Raw genomic sequence first — 17,703 nt, 5'->3', positions numbered from 1 at the left:
TGCTGTTTTAGGTTATTTTTAATGCTACCTTTATTGCTATATTTATTATTAAACTAAGCACCCTGATGAAGCAGTTTTCAGGTGCCCTGAAACAATGGTAAACTGATATCTCTTTGTAAGGGAATTTAACTGAGACTAAAGAAGTTTATACCTGCATTTCTATATATACTATGAATTAAGTTTAACTTGGAAACAAATAGGTATTAAGATTGTGAGTTGCCAAAGTCAACCTAAGAGATCAAGTTGTATCTGAATGTAACATGTTGAACCATTTTAAAGGAAAGTAACTGATCAACTCAAATAATTAAGTTAATATAGAATCATATAATTTTTAATTAGAAGGGACCTTTGATATTTATTTAACTTAATCTGATATTATTTTACAAGAGAGGAAATTATATAGAGAAAAATTAAGGTATTTGTTCACTCACAAGGTGCATGATAGCACTATGTCACTTTGCCAAGGCTAACTAGCTAAGTTAAACATGCTATATATGCAGACAGAGCATAACCTCAATGCCATAAAAAGTGGAACTCATTCCATAGTGAGATTTCTCACTAGCAATACAATTTTGTTAAGTCATTTCAGTCATCACCAACTCTTCATGAGCTTATTTGGGATTTTCGTGGCAAAGATATTGGAATGGTTTGCCATTTCCTTCTCCAGCTCATTTTACGAAGCAAACAACATTGAATGACTTGCCCAAGGTCATGAAGGTAGTAAGTGTCTGAAGCTATATTTGAATTCCAAGTCCACCCCAGCTGCCCAGCAGTAAAATAAATCTGTATAAAAAGCCCAACCCAAATGTTTCATTACGACTCAAGAGTGACCTTGGTTTCACAATAGCTATAGTAGGAAGTATGACCTCTGGTATATTCTACCAAGATGGGGAGGCTTCAAGCAACATTCTGTTGGTGATCAAGGCTGTCTCAGTACAGGGAGGTATAGAAGGTTAGGCAACAGGTGTTGAACTGCTAAGCTTTGGTAGCTGATAACAAATGAAAATATAAGATAGTTTTTAATTCTCTTCAGCTGCATTCTATTGTGTAGTTGTGAGGGATGATTTCTCAGAATTGAAGCCTCCTCAAAAGGGTTCATAGTTTTTGTATTAATGCAACACAGTTCACTGCCTTTCCTTGTCCTTTGTTCTTTGTTGTTTGGGAAGATTCACGCAAATAGATTGTGCCCCCTGAAGCCCAGCCAATGGGATAAAGGGGGAGATATTGGGGAGGGGAGCACATGTTAAGGTAGAAAAGGACCTTACTTTCCAGAATCAATTTGTACTTTCTTGGCCAGCACCACTAGGTTGACCAGGGGCAGTACTTTTTCTCATAAGAAAGCAATAAGCTTATTTCTGCTTTCAGGTATCTATGTCTTTGCATTGATTTTTTTTTTTGGTAGTGATCTCTGTCCCACACATAGTGAAGATGGGAAGAATGTCAGGGAAAGGGTGTCTGTGTGTGTGTATGTGCGTGTGTGCATGTGTATGTAAAAAATCATATAGTTCTACTGATCACCTCCTGAAAAAGATCCCAAAAAGAAAAGGCCTAGGAATATTACAGCCAGGTTCTGAAATTCCCACATCAAGGAGAGAATATTACAAGCAGTCAGGAAGAAACAATTTGAATATTGTGGAAACACAATCAGGATAACCCAGGATCTGGAAGCTTCTACACTGAGGGATCAAAGGGCTTGGAATATGATATTCTGGAAAGCAAAGGAACTGGGATTAAAACCAAGAGTCACCTACCCAGCAAAACTGAGTATCATGTTTCAGGGGAAAATATGGTCATTCAGTGGAACAGAGGACTTTCAAACATTCTTGATGAAAAAAACAGAGTTGAATAGAAAATTTGACATTCAGACACAAGAAGCAAGAGAAGCATGAGAAGGTAAACAGGGAAAAGAAATCATAAGGAACTTATCAAAGTGGAACTATTAATGTTCCTACATGGAAAAATGATAATTGTACCTGATGAAACCTTTCTCAGTAGTTGAAGGGAATAGAAATATATATATATATATATATATATATACACACACACACACACACACACACATATATGGGCATATGGGCATATGTTTACAGGTATACATAGATAGAGAGCACAGGACCAATTTAATAGGAAGGGATGATACTTAAAGGTGAAATTAAGAGGTGAGAGAGGAATATAATGAGAGGAGATGGGGAGAGACAGAATGGGGTAAACTATGTCATATAGAAGAGGCAAGGGAAAATGGTTACAATGGAGGGGAAGAATAGGAAGGCAAAAGGGAATGGGTCAACCTTATTCCCATTGAATTTGGCTTGAGGAGGTGTAATGGAAATGTAAATTTGTAGAATCTTCCCTGCCCCTAGGCTAAAGTGCACCTGGAGCCTGGGGTGGGAGGCTTGTTTTTCAGTAGATACTTCTTGATTGGCCAGTGAGTCAATAAGGTTGTTACATTCTCTGAGCCAGGAGAAGGCTATATAAGCCCTGATGTGAGACTTTGTTTTGGGGCTCACTTTGAGAAGTGTTCTGTGATTTGATATGGATTCTGGGAAGCCGTTGTCCAGAGCCCCCCGGCTTTGAAAACCCAGATGTTAAAACCCAGATGTTGATTGGGTATGGATGTAATGGTTGGACAAATTGGAAATCTGTCTACTTGATCCGTTTCTGTCTTGATAATTCTGCCTGCATACTTTGAAGTTCGGGATGCTGACCTTTTTCCCCTGAACAAGGTAAACGATATATGTTTGACTGATTAAAGTAAGCTTGTTAACCCATTTTGAGTTGCTTTCATTAACAAAGCAGATCCAAGAACCTGTATTGGCAGCAAACCCTGAGGATACTTCGGGTGCTTGCTGCCACAGGAGGGAATGAAATACACACTAAATAAGGTATCTCACCCTACTAGAGTAGGGGGAAGGGGATGAGAGGGGGGATGATGGAAGGGAGGGTGGGCTTGGGGGGAGGGAAGTTGGAAGCACCTACTTTTGAAAAGGGACAGGATCAAAGTAGAGAATAGAACAAGTGGGAGGTGGGATAGGAGGGAGGGAAGTATAGTCAGTCTTTTACAATACATCTACTATGTTATTGTTTTGCATTAGCCACACATGTACAACCTATACTGAACTGCTTATCTTCCCAGTAAGGCTGGGTGACAAGAGAGGAAGGGAATGATTCTGGAATTCAAAGTTTTAAAATCAGATGTTTAAATATATACTATTATTAATACTATTTTACATGTAATTGGGAAATAAGATACACAGGCACTGGGGCATAGAGACCCACTGGAAAACTCTAAAGGGGTATGGGAGAAAATATGAGAGAGAGCAGATTGGAGGAGGGGATATCCTGCAGGACTGCTATTTTGGGGAGGTGGCTAGGGAAAAATAGGTAGAAAATTTGTAGCTTAAAATCTGGCAGAAATGAATGATGTAAATCAGAAGTTAATAAAGCATTTGAAAAAAAAAGTGGCAAGGTCTGGGGTCAGTTGGTTTGAGAGACTGCCTTGGCCCCAATCAAAGGAACTTTTACCCCCAAATAGTGTGGGGTGTTGGGTGTCTGAGCCTGGGAAGATCAAGGTAACCTCTACTGACAAGGAACACCAGACCAAGCTAGGTTGTGATGAGTGGCAGGTACGAGAAGAAACCAGCACCTGCCTGGAGAGTGCAGAAGCAGTGAGGCAGAAAGCCCCTATCTGTGGACATTTACAGGAGATTGAAAGTTTGGCTTTGGCTCCAGGCTAGAGGAGAGAAGTAAAGTCTATGGCAAGAGCCATCATCCAACATACCCCAGGACTAGAGGTGATTACAAAAATAAAGCTATTGCCACACAAAAAAAAAGAATGCATAGGCAACGGAGAAAGAATCCAACCACAGAAAGCTATTATGGGAATACAGATGACCAGGGTTCATCTTCAGAGAAGGAAGAATCGATACGGAGGAATTAGATGGGGGAGGAAGGCTGGTAGTTCTGGTAACCTTCTTTCATTGGGAATGGGTTTACATATATATAGAGATACATATATGTAGAACAGTATAGAAGTCTTCTAAATTCAAAAGATATATAGTAGGGGAATAGGGAGGGGGGAGAGGACAAAGGAGTCATCTTTAGAGTGAAGGGTGAGGGTATAAGTAAAAGGGGGTATAATGTTGAGGGAATTTGAAAACCTTCCCTGCCCATTAATAGGCACATAGAGCCCTGGCCCAGAGCTAATCAGGCTCGGAGCTATGGGGAGTTTCCAATTAAGTACTGGGGCATGAGGATGTTCAAGCTCCTCGGCATTCAGCCAATGTAAAGCCAAGCATGAGCAGCTTTCCAGAGGACTGCTATTATGAACAGCTTCAAGGTTATGATTACATAGTATAGTGAACTCTCTTTATTCAGTAATAAACTAAGACAGAACATTCATGGAAACCAAAGTATAGCATTCACAATGTTATAACATGACAACTTATCACTGAAGTGTCCACATAGTTTTCACCAAAGTGACAACATAGTTTTAAACAAAAGATATCATTCTGTAAGTCTTTTACTCAGTCATCCTTAAGGAGCAAGCCTCCTTAAGGGACACAAAGAACAAAGGTCAAAGTTCTCCACCCCTAGGTCACATTGTCTTAATCTCTCAGTCAAAAAGTCTTCTTTCTTCCTAATTGGAGATTAGTTTCCAATCATCCTTAACTCAATCATCCTTAAGGAGCAAACTTCCTTAATGGACACAAAGTACAAAGGTAAAACTTCTCTACCCCTAGGCCAAAGTAAATCATGATCTTCTCAGTCAGCTTCATGTACCAAAGAAGAGGTCTTTTCATCTTGGTTCAAGGCTGGCTCTCAGATTCCATGGTTTCTTTCATAATCCCAGCTCCTTCCTGAATCTACCCAACTGTCACCTGGATTCAAAGGTAGACAGATCTCAGCTCCTTGTCCAGTTCCTCATCCAGTTCCCATTCCATATTGAAGCTCATGGTATCCAGTCCACCTCAAGTCCTTCAGTTTCTGGTAAGACAAAGCTTAACAGAGCCAAAACAACATTCATTCACATTGCCAGCATCACTATCAATTCACTATCTCTCTGTAAAATCAACACAGACCCACATACAAGGTCTGAGAACTTAACACAAATCATCAGTACAGTCCCAGGATCTCCAAATCCCTCCTCCAGGACTTTTGTAAACAGACAACAAGAAAATCCTCTTTCAGGGCTTCCAGTAAGGTCCCAGGGTTTCTGAACAAAGTATCACAAACAAAAATGAACACAAACAAAATAGACAAACACAAAGTTCTCCTTCTCAATTGTGCCACCACAAGTGCTCTCTTCTCAGTTCTGCTCTCTCCCAGCTTAGGCTTCTCTTTATATATGGTCATTAGCTCCTTCCCTTTCTGTTGTATCAGCAACAGGGGTTCAGAAGTTCTGGGGCCAATGAGGAGAAGAATACCTTAAAGAGCAGAATTGGCCAAATGGAAAAGAGGTCCAAAAGCTCACTGAAGAAAGCAATTCGTTAAAAATTAGAATGGAGCAAATGTAAGCTAATGATTTTATGAGAAATAAATGATAAAACAAAACCAAAAAATGAAAAAATAGAAGACAATGTCAGATATTTCATTGGAAGAACATCTAACCTGGAAAAGAGATCCAGGAGAGATAATTTAAAAATTATTGAACTAACTGAAAGCCATGATCAAAAAGAGAGACTGGACATCATCTTTCAAGAAATTATCAAGAAAATCTGTCCTGATGTTCTGGAACCAGAGGGTAAACTAGAAATTCAGGGAATACACCAATCACCTCATGAAAGAGATCCCAAGGTGTGGGTAGGTGGTGCAGTGAATAGAGCACTGACCCTGGGATCAGGAGGACCTGAGTTCAAATCTGACCTTAGACACTTAACACTTATAAGCCATGTGACCTTGAGCAAGTCACTTAACCCCAATTACCCTTCCTTCTCCTCTGCAAAAAGAAAAAAAAAGCAAAAAGAGGTCCCCCAAAAAAATCTCTGAGGAATATTATAGCCAAATTCCAGAGTTCCTGGGTCAAGGAGAAAATATTACAAGCAGCCAGGAAGAAACAATTTGAGTATTGTAGAAACACAATCAGGATAACACAAGATCTAGTAGCTTCTACATTAAGGGATCAATGGTCTTGGAATATGATATTCTGAAGGTCAAAGCAGCTATGATTAAAACCAAGAACCACCTACCCCGCAAAACTGAGTATAATGCTTCAGGGGAAAATGTGGTCATTCAATGAAATAGAGGACTTTCAAGCATTCTTGATGAAAAAAAACAGAGCTGAAGAGAAAATTTAACTTTCAAATACAAGAAGCAAGAAAAGCATGAGAAGGTAAACAGGAAAAAGAAATCATAAGGAACTTATTAAAGTTGAACTGTCTACATTCTTATATGGAAAGACGATAATTGTAACTCATGAGACTTTTCTCAGTATGAGGATAGTTGAAGGGAATATATATGTATATGTACACATGCATATATATGTATATATGTACATATATATGTACACACATACACCTTCCTATACATATCTGTGTATATATGTACATATATACATATAGAAGTGTATATGTATATATATAAATATGTGTGTGTATATGTGTGTACATGTATACATAGATAGAGATTAGCTGAATATGAAGAGATGATATCTAAAAAATAAAATTAACAGGTGAGAGAGGAATATATTGGGAGGAGAAAGGGAGAAATATAATAGGGTATATTATCTCATATTAAAGAGGCAAGAGAAAACTGTTACAATGGAGAGGAAGAGCAGGAAAGTGAAAGGGGATGTGTCAACCTTTCTCTCATTGAATTTGGCTTAAAGAGGGAATAACATATACACACTCAACTGGGTATCTTACCCTACAGGAAAGTAGGGTGTAAAGGGATAAGAGGGATATGATAGAAGGGAGGGCAGATTGGGGGAGAGGGGAGTTAGAAGCAAACACTTTTGAAAAGTACAGAGTCAAAGTAGAAAAAAGAATAAGTGGGGGGTGGGATAGGATGGAGGGAAATAAAGTTAGTCTTTCACAATATAACTACTATGGAAACGATTTGCGTAACTACACATGTACAACCTATATTGATTTGCTTGTCTTCCCAGTAGGAGTGGATGAGGAAGAAAGAAGGGAAACAATCTGGAAATCAAAGTTTAAAAAAAATGTTTCTAAAAAGTTGTTTTGTTTTTTTTTTACATGCAACTGGGAAATAAGAAATACAGACACTGGGCTATAGAAATCCATCTTGCCCTACTAGAAAGTTAGGGTAGTGATGGGGGAGTATATAAGAGAGAACAGATTTGGGGAAGGGGCATTCAGTAGGCTCTCTATCTTTGGGTGTGGGTAGGAGAAAGATGGGGAGAAATTTCGTAACTCAAAATCTTGTGGAAATCAATGTTAAAAACTAAAAATAAATAAATAAATTGGAAAATATGAAAGAGATCACAAAAGGAAAACTCCTAGGAATATTGTAGCCTAATTCCAGGGTTCCCAGATCATAGAGAAAAATATTGCAAGCAGCCAGAAAGAAACAATTCAAGTATTGTGGAAATACAATCAAGATAACACAGGATTTAGAAGCTTCTACATTAAGGGATTGGAGGACTTGGTATATAATATTCTGTAGGTAAAAGGAGCTCGGATTAAAACCAAGAATCACCTACCCAGCAAAACTGAGTAGAATCCTTTAGGGGAGAAAAATGGACATTCAGTGAAATAGAAGACTTTCAAGCGTTTTTGATTAAAAGACCAGAGCTGAATAGAAATTTTGACTTTCAAATACAAGAATCAAAAGGAGCATGAAAAGGTAAACAAGAAAGAGAAATCATAAGGGACTTCTAAAAATTGAACTGTTTACATTCCTATATGGAAAGATTTGGTGATAATGTGATGGTTTAGTTGGAAAGTATTAGGGAATCAACAAAGATAATTTTAAGACAATCAATAGCTTCAGAAAAGTTGGGGGATTACAAAATAATCCCTCAAAAATAATTCCTTTTTTATATAAGAACCACAAAATCCAAGAGGCAAAAATAGAAAGGAAAATACCATTCCAAGAGACTTCAGGATGCCTAAAATGTCTGGGAATTGACTCAAAACACAAAAAAGGCACAGAAACAGTTTGAATGGATTCCATTATAGACTGCTCTTTAAAGAAGTAAAGGGCAGTTTGGAGAGTCGAAGAAAGTCCAGTATTCATGGATAAGTTATACCAATATAATAAAATTATAATAATACCAAAGTTAATTTGTAATTTAAATGTATACCAATCAAATAATCAATGGCATACCTTATAGAACTGGGGAAAATATAAACAATCATTAAGAAAGACAAAAGATTTAGAATTTAAAGGGAAATTATGAAAAGAGGTAAGGACTAAGGGGGAATAGCACTTCTAGACCTCAAATTGCCTATTATGAAGCAGCAGTCATCAAAATCATCTAGCTTTGGTTAAAAAATGAAGACAGACCAATGAAACAGATAAGACAAGGGAGAATCTGAAACAACAGAACTCAGTAACCCAATGTTCAGTAAAGTAAAAAACATAAATTACTTAGGAAAGAACTGCCTATTTGATTAAAAAAACTTCTACAAAAACTGGAAAGCAGTCTGGAATCAAGCTTAAACCCACAGAAACACTATATTCCATGACATATTCTAAATGGACATGTGACCATAACATTAAATTTCAAACTACAAAAAAATTATAACAGAAGCAGATTATATGCCTCTCAAGCCTATGGTTCTGGACATTTTCCCTACCTGTTCCCCCAGCTTGTAATGCTTTCCTTCCTCCACTCTACTAACTTTCCTGGTTTCCTTTAAGGCCCAATTAAAATCTTACCTTCTCCAGATAGTCTTCCTTAACTCCTCTCAATTCCATTGTTTTCCCTCTTTTACTAATTTCCTATTTATCATGTTTTTATATATATAGCTTTTTACATACTTGTCTGCCCCAGAAAATTCTAAACTCCTTGAGGGCAGGGACTATCTTTTGCCTCTTTTTTATTTCCAGCACTTAGCACAGTGCTTGGCATAAAGTAGGTGCTTAATAATTGTTTGCTGATTGACTGAATCATTGCTAGATAGCAATTTGTTTAAAAAATATTCCTGAGGGTTTCAGCATTTCTTCAAACTCCATATAAGTCAAGAGTATGACATGGTAGTTAGAAAAACTAATGTAATCTTGAGCTGCATTAAAAGAAGCACGGTGTCCACGTTAGGGAGTTTGCTAAATAGGTGAAATCTGTACTCCATCCTGTTCAGACTACATCTGGAGTACTGTGTTCAGTTCTGGGCTTCACATCTTAGGAAGGACACTGATAAACTAGTGACTAGAGGAGGGTGGTAAAAAAATAGTCGAGATTATATAAATGTGAAGAAAAGGCGTAAGAGACACATTGTGCCTTTCTTCAAGTATTTGAAAGGGTATTGCAGGAAAGAGGGATTAGAATTGTCCTGCTTGACACCAAAGGTCAGAAGTAGGAATATTGGTGAGAAGTTGCAAAGAGGCAAATTGAGGCTTGATAAAAGGAAAAAATTTCACCACATACCTATCCAAAGAAACCCTCCTCAGGGAAGTCATCAAGTACTGAAATCTACATGACCACTTCCACTTAAAGAGCTGTGGTGAGGATAAAATTCGATCATATTTGGAAAACACTTAGCAGAGTGCCTGGTATACTGGTATATAGTAAGTATTGTTTAAATTCTAGGAATGGTGCTGAAGAAGAGGGAGAGGAAGAAAGAAGAGGAGGAGGAGAACAAGAAGAAAAAAGATGTCCTGAAAGCAATTCTTATTCAGGTATGGTTTGAACTAGGTGACCTGTAAAACACCTTCCAGCTTTGTGAATCCATGGGTATAATTTTTGCAATATTTTCTTAATCTTGGCTTCATTCACAAACTCATATGGTAATGAAAACTAATTAAGGAAAGATATGTTTTTGTTTGCAACATCTCTCTTCCATATATTGAAATCTCTTTTACCAAGTTTTACCTCCTTTCTAAAGATGTATTTGAAGAGGTTTTCTGCAGAATTTCAAAGAAACAAAATAGGAAAGAACTTTTAAGATCATCTAATCCAGGCCAAGACACATAGAACTGTTCCCTATGATATGAGTAATCCATAGTCCCCTTCCAAAATCATTTTCAGGTAACTTTATAAGCTCTTTTGGAAACAGAGGACATGAAATCCTAGCTATAATAAAAATAATAAAAAGATGTGGCATATAGTGGAAAGAACATTGGAACCTGGATTTGCATGCAAGCCCTGTAATTATTAAATAAAGGGATCAGTTGGATTCTGTGAACAGTTTTCTTACCTGTAAAATGAGGCTGTGCCATAAGATAATATTAAGGTTCAAATGAGATGTTGAAAATAATTATTGTAAAGTCTTAAATAAATGTTAGCTGTTTTTATCATTAATCTTCAATTAGCAGTTGTCACATACATGAAATAAAGAGTTGCATTTAGAAGAAGAAAATAAACTCTTACCATAATATGTAAGGTACTCTGCTGTATGGAGAAAGGTCAATGAAACTAGAACATTGCAAATCCAGTTTATTCCAGATGAACATGCATTTCCTGTACTTCTCGCCCAAAGTGGATAGATTTCAGAATTCACTGTCCAAGGCATTGGTCCCATTCCTCAGAAATGCAAAAGAGAAACTTTAATATTTCAGAAATAAAAAACCTTGATAAGTAATAGCTTGTCTATTTAAAATTTTCTTTTTCTTTTCCTGTTATGGGAATGGGAATCTAAGATCATCCTTGCCCCTTGATAGGCTTAAGTGACTCTGAGAACCTTCCTTGATTTGAAAATATACTCTGACCCCTAATAGGCTGAATGTGGTCACATGGAGCCTGTGGTAGGAGGCTTGTTTTTCAGGAATGCCCACACCTTGTTTGTGATTGGGCAGTGGGTCAAGGGGGTTGTTACATTCTCTGATCCAGGAGAAAGCTATATGTACCCTGATGTGAGGCTTTGCTTTGGGGCTCACTTTGAGAAGAGTTGTGTGATTTGACCAGACGAGACTCTGGGCAGCCGTTGAACCCCCTGCCTTTGAAAACCCAGATGTTGGTGCTTCCCTCTCTGGTAACTGACTAGGTATGGATGTAATAGTCAGACAGCTGGAAGCCTGTCTGCTGATCTGTTTCTCTGTCTGTATTTTTTGTCTGCTTGTAACCTCTGTATTCTCTGAAGTTTTGCCCTGAACTAGGTAAATGACATATGTTTGATTAAAGCAAAATTGTTAACCCATTTTGAGTTGCTTTCCTTTAGAAAAACTGATGTAAGAACCTGTGTTGGCAGCCATCCTGGGTATGCTAGGGTGCTTTCTGCTATATTTCCTCAACTAAGCATTTGTAAAAATGAATCATTTATTTACCAGGAGCGAAGAAAATGAGATATAAAATAAGGCCCAAAAGTGCAGTCCAGGAATATGGAGTTGGGCAGAAATTGTAAGCCCAAAATAACTCTTCTGCTTTGAAACTGGTTTCATTAGTACACCTGAAAAAAAATGTAAAAAAAAAATTAATTCAGCATTTTAGGTCAAAACTGAAGAATTTTAGTGTGGACAAATCAATCTATTAATCAAGCCATGTATGGCTGTAAGAGTTGAACTATAAGGAAAACTGAGCTCCATAAAATTGATGTTTTTGAATTGTGGTGCTGGAAAAGACATTTGAGAATCCTTTGGACTGCAAGGAGGTCAAATTAAATTAATTAATTAAAGGGAATAAAATTTAATTAGGAATTAATTCAGACTACTCACTGGAAGGTCAAATACTTGAAGCAAAGGATGAAATGGATAGATAATGTCATGGAAAGAATGAACACAAACTTGGATAGCGTCCAAGAGACAGTGGAGGTTAGAAAGGTCTAGTGTGTTATGGTCCATGGGGTAACAAGAGTTGGACATGATTGAATGACTAAACAGCAACAACACCAACAATGTCTTGGTCACTTAACTCTGAGTATACAAAAATAGATAAGAAGACAAACCCTTTCCTCAAGCGGCTTACATTTTGTTAGAAGAAAATGAAGTAAACATAGACAAATAAATACAAAAGAAGAAGATACTAGAAAGTGGGAGGATTAATAAAGGCTTCACATATCAGGTAGTATTTGAGCTGATCTTTGAAAGAAGCTGGGAAAGCTAAGACGAAGAGGGGAAAAAGAATTGTACTGGGGCAGGGGCAGGGGAGAGGCGTGTGACCTCTTCTGAGGCCATAAGAAATACATCACTTTATGGAAGAATATGCCAGTTTGACTGAAATGTAGAGTGCACGAAGAGGTCTAAAAAGAGTAGATCTGAAGGGCTTTTAATGTATTTTATCCTAGAGAAAACAGGGAGCTGTTATTGGATTTTGAGAAGGTCAGGCCTATGGTTTATGATAGTTTATGGTTTATATGATTTAAATCATATAGATATGGTTTATATCACACATGTTTGTGTAATAGAATATCAGGTGGTCGTGTGGACAGGAGAAAGAAGCACATTGAGGCAATCACGAGGCAATTATTATAGTTCAGGTAAGAGAGATGATAAAAGCCTGAATTAAGATTTTGACTTGTTATATATTTTGACTATGTTAGTGGACAAAAGGGAAGAGATGCGAGAGATTTTGTGGAGGTAGAATCTACAAGAATTCAAAAATGGTTGTGGGATGAAAGAGACTGAGGATCCAAGGACACCTCCTAGTTTGAGATTTGAATCAGAATAAACTGAAAGTTCGACAAGACTTGATCTCCCAATAGGTCCAACTTCTACCCAAGAGGAATTCCACTCCACCTGCCCATCGAGTGCTCTTCAAGAAGCTTTAAGCCTCTCCTTCAGGATCCGAAAGAAGGGATAATCTACTACTTCACAAGGCAGCCCATTCCACTTTGGGACATCTTTGATCGTTATAAAGATTTTTATCACATCAAGCCTAACTTTATCTCTGCAAATGCTACCCGTTTTTCCTGGGTCTTTTCTCTGGGATCTAATAGAGAAATTTTATTCCCTTTTTAACATAGTAGCCCTTCAAATACATGACAGAAGCTTCTTTCATCTGTCCTAAATATAACGAAGTACTTCAATTTATCCTCATGTAATGTAGACTCAATCTAGCCCACACTGATGCCCTCTCCTCCAAATCCTCCCTAGCCTATCATTGTCCTTTTTAAACTGTGGTGGCCAGAATCGAACACAATACTCTAGATAAATTCTGACAATGGAAGAATATAGAGGGACCTTCTTACTCCTGGAAGCTATGTCTCTTCTAATGCTAATGGTCTGGGGTGTTTTTGGCACATTGCTGAATCATATTGAACTTGCAATCCACTGAAACTTTATCCAAGTCATTTACAAAAAATGTTAAACAGCACTTCTGGGTTACATAACCAGCAAAATAGGGGAATGGTCAGTTTCTTAAAACCACTTCAACTCTCCAACACTCCAAAAAAAAATTATGTACTAGATGTAATGTTGTTATAACCTAATAAGGAGTTTATACAATGGATACAGAAGAAAGAAGATAAATTCTGACAAGATAAAATCTTTATGAATTAACATAGGAGAATTCTAGTCTTTAAAGCATTCACCCCACTAGTCTCCATATATCTGTAGCAGAAGCACAAGAAACTTTACAGCTTTACGCCTGAAAATTATATTGGGGTAGCCTTTATACTCTGCCAAAACATTTCATGTCAATCCATCTCCCCCCAGTGAGTGACAGTCATTCTGCCCATCCATGTGAAGGTGAAAGGGGATAAAAATGTGTTGCCTTTTGATGAGGTCTATGCCCTAGGTAAAGGACTCTGTCCACAACACACCCACCCACTCTACAAAAAGCTGCAGATGGTGATTTCAATCTGACCAAGAAAGAAAAGAGAAAAACAACAGGAAAAGCTAGCACAGTGTGCCAGTTCTGTCCCTACCGAGGAGACAGAGGTTTCCAGCAGGTCTCTCACAGTAGGGACTCAAGACAGCAAATCCTAAAACCCCCAACTTGAGGAGGAAGAGGCAGCCTTTTAGTTTTGGTGTAGGAGTATAGTCTCTAACAAGGTGAATGGGCCAGAAATTAAGTGACAGAGGAATATAGAAAATAGATTCCAAGAAGAAAAGGCTTCAATAAAAGTCCGTGTCAAAAGTGGATAAATCAGTAGAGTCCTAAACCAAAAGAAATCATCAGTACTAAACCATTAGAAAGAATAAAAACATTTCTTAACAAATATTATAATACAAAAGAAAGTAAATATGCCTTACACAATGAATTAATATGCACTTAACATAAATTCACTGCCTCCAAACACTTAAAGGAAAAACTAAGAATTCTAGGGAGTCATTTATTACCCATTTCTGGCTCACAGATCCAGGATGAAGAACTGTTTCTGGGTGAGCCCTATGGAGTCCTGAGCAAAGGACAAGTTCCAGAAATGTAGTAGTGTGGCACTGAATTCAGGAGGAGAGTGATGACTCTGGATTTTAGCCCAGTATGGAAGCTTGCAGTAGAATAACCAAGGCAAGAGACCCAGACCAAATGGTAGCTGGCAGTGAGACAGAGTTGAAATAAGGGACTGAAGCAGAATCTATTATTCTTCAGCTGAAGTAAAAAAAAAAGGCAGGGGTGGCAATCATGATTTCAGATAAATAAAAAGAAAAAAGATAAGACAAGTAAACAAGGAAACTAAACTACATTTTTCCTACAGATACCATATACAATCAATTAATATCAATCAACTTTTGCTTCTGAGTAGTAACACAATATATCATGAAAATGAGCCCCTTATATGAAAAAATTTGCTGCAAAATTTGTTTCCCAGGTCCTAGTTTTAGAGTTTTGAAAGCAATGTTTCGGGGTTTGGTTTTTTTTGCAAAAACTTTCTATGTTCATTTATTCAAAGTTGTCTGTTTCATCTTCCCTCTCCTTGATTATTTGGTCATGAACTCTTATTCTATCTTTAAAATATGAAAGGTAATTTATTCCTTGCTCCTAGATATGTTTATGTTTTCTGTACCTAGTTTCTGCCAAACTGTTTTTTTTTTTCAGTTTTCCCAGAAGTTTCTCTCAAAGTTAGCTGTTACCCCAGTAGCTAGGGTCTTTACATCAAAGACTAGGCTACCGTGATCCCTTTCCTACATACTATGTACTTAGTATGTTGTGTTAGTTGACCCCTTTATTTCTTAACAAGTACCAATTTCTTTCAGAAATTCTAGTTGAACTTGTGCCTATCCTGTGTTTTACTTGGAGGTTTTGACTGTAAATATTTTGCAAGCATTTTCTTCAGGGTTTGTGTCTTTGGTATCTTTAGCCACTATAATAGCTCTTAGATTTTGGCATTGCTGTCTATTTAATCTTTTTGCCTTACTTCCTAAATTAAGACTTTGCTTTAGACCCAGGATCTGCATACTTCTAGAGGGAATGTCTGTTTGTGCAAGGATAATGGGGCATAATGTTAATGGAATCTGAAGATCTTCCATGCCCCTTTGTATTGGCAAGTAAGCAGGTACTTAGCACTTTGTTTCAAGTTAGCACCTTTTTTGGGGGGTTAAGTAACTTGCTCAAGGCTACACTGCCAGTTTTTTTGTGTGGATGTTAAGTATCTGAGGCCAGAATGATCCTGGGTCCTCCTGACTCCAGGGCAGCTCTCTTACTCACTTCAGCCACCTAGCCACCCCAAGTTAGCACATTATTTAAGCTATTTAATTAACACAGAAGTAGTTAACACCTTGGGAGGAAGTTGCTGATGTAACAGGTAAGTTACCCTCCTGGTAAGACCTTTCCTCTGGGAATTTCTGCTGAGAGCTTCCAAGAACCAGGCTGAGGAGCTACTATGAGTGAGTGAGAGAGGAGGATCCCTACTTGAGGGAGCCTTTCTGTTGTGAAGGCTTGGGAATGTGGGTGTTTGCCGCATTGACCATGTGCACCAACTTCATGGTTACTGTAATGACTTTGGCTTTCTGGTTCTGGGTATTTGAATAAAGGCTTTGGTTCTATCCTCCACGTGGGGAGCCTGTTATATTTTGTGATTCACTACTATACCAGCATATTCATAATCACCACAGGTGTTGTGAATATTGCATTATTGTTACACAGGGGAAGCTTTAACTGGAGGCCTGAAGATTTTCAGTGTGCTCCAAGTGGTATGATCATGGCTCTCCTTTTCTGAGCTTTGTAAGCTATCCTTAAGTTAAACAGCAAAACTATAGGCTTGCTCTTGGTTGTATGGTTGTTGCTAGACCAAAGAACAGTAATTTAAGTAGAAGGCTCTGCAGTTTCAGAGCAAGAGAACTGCAGGCTTCCTGTTAGTATGAACTCTGTGCCGCAGTGATCCCACTGTTGGGTTCAGATTAGGCTAGGAACTGGGTCTGTCTCTTGGAGCCCCTGCTCACTTGTCTTTCTGTTCCGTTCTCAGTGTACTGCCTCAATCTTGTCCTTGGTTCACCTTGCAGATCCTCCCTTTCAGTTCTCACCAGATCTGGCCCCAAGATCTGGGGTATAACTAATAGTTGGCACCTATTCCTGCTTCCTGCACAAAAGTCTGATGGCTTTTGTGTGCAGGACACAAGACTTCTTTACCACTGCAAGGCCCAGTGTGGTGTTTGCACTGGAATGCTTCATGAAGCACATTCATGGATAGATCCCATGCCAAATGACCACAACTTTCTGTATTACTAGATTGATATGGGCTGGGGAAATGACTCTGTATGTTTTTTCTTTAGATTTATCAGACAGGGCTTAAATCAGTTTGCTTTCTAGATCTCCATGCAGTAGTTGTGAGGGGATCTGGGCTTACTGTTTTCTTCTCCTCAGCTGGCAGATCTCCATCCAAGAATTACTTATAATTAAAAGTCATGGTTATAAAAACAATTTTTTTCTCACAGCCATTTTGGTATTATTTTGAAACTGTAGCCAATGTGATAATTATTGGTATAAAAAGGTGGATATAATTTCTAGGTGATGAAAACAGAATTGTTATTGTGTGGAGAAGAATTCCAATGGCTGGTCCAGTGACCATATTGATTTAAAGATATTTTTTCTTCATATTTTAAAACTGGCTCTGATATGAAATCAGAAAGTCAGCCCCGCTTACAAAATGCTGTTTACTAAGGCCACGGATATTGGATTTAAATTATTCGGTTTCGTTTCATTCCTATCATCTAACAACAAAATCCTTCCGGGCTATTTGACTTCCTAATGCTACCCTTCTTTTTGTATCATAGCAACATGGATATCCTTGACTTTACCTATTGTTCATTAATATTTATCATATTTTAAATCCCAGAATAATTCTCCTCCATCTCATATTGTTAAATTCCTAATTTTAGACCTGTGGAAATTAATTTATTCCTCAATTTGAAAAAATATAAAAGTCCTCATACATTTGTACTAAAGTTACGCATCTCATTGTTCACTGGTATTAACTTTTCTACTGTAATGTAAATCTTCATTTCTTCATTTAGAGTGTACACATTGTCAGTTTCTGAGGTCCTTTCATTCAAAAATTTAATGGAAATCACCTAAGCAAATTACCGGTAAACCAATAGAAAAAATAATTTCTCACAATTTTTAAACTACAATAATATATAGATAATTTTGAACATTGATATAAATGTTTCTCAGTTGCTTAGATGTCCTAAGGAAAGGAATGGAAATGTAATGCCATATATGAGAAGAAGCAAGCAGGACACTTTAGCTGAAACAAATAGTATGTGAAA

At 37.7% G+C, this 17,703-nt stretch overlaps 1 protein-coding gene across 3 annotated transcripts in view; it reads right to left on the bottom strand.

The window, feature by feature from the left end:
* Positions 1–17,703, bottom strand: part of SLC2A13 (solute carrier family 2 member 13) — a 215,003-nt gene that overhangs the window by 27,864 nt on the left and 169,436 nt on the right. For 2 of the 3 annotated variants that reach the window (XM_069102895.1, XM_069102893.1), the window contains exons 8-9: positions 11,386–11,507; positions 10,493–10,645 (exon numbers count right to left, since the gene is read on the bottom strand). In XM_069102895.1, the coding sequence (XP_068958996.1) occupies positions 10,493–10,645; positions 11,386–11,507 (275 nt within the window). Of the gene's footprint in view, positions 1–3,273; positions 4,998–10,492; positions 10,646–11,385; positions 11,508–17,703 lie in introns of those variants that run through there. The other variant, XM_069102894.1, reaches the window with a different exon arrangement.

This window comes from Petaurus breviceps, unplaced genomic scaffold (genome assembly GCF_028583685.1).
Source record: "Petaurus breviceps papuanus isolate PSGF00001 unplaced genomic scaffold, PetGlider_PUasm1.0 558, whole genome shotgun sequence".
Lineage (NCBI taxonomy): Eukaryota > Metazoa > Chordata > Mammalia > Diprotodontia > Petauridae > Petaurus > Petaurus breviceps.
The sequence above is the reverse complement of the archived record's forward strand: the minus strand, read 5'-3'. Positions and strand labels throughout refer to the sequence as shown.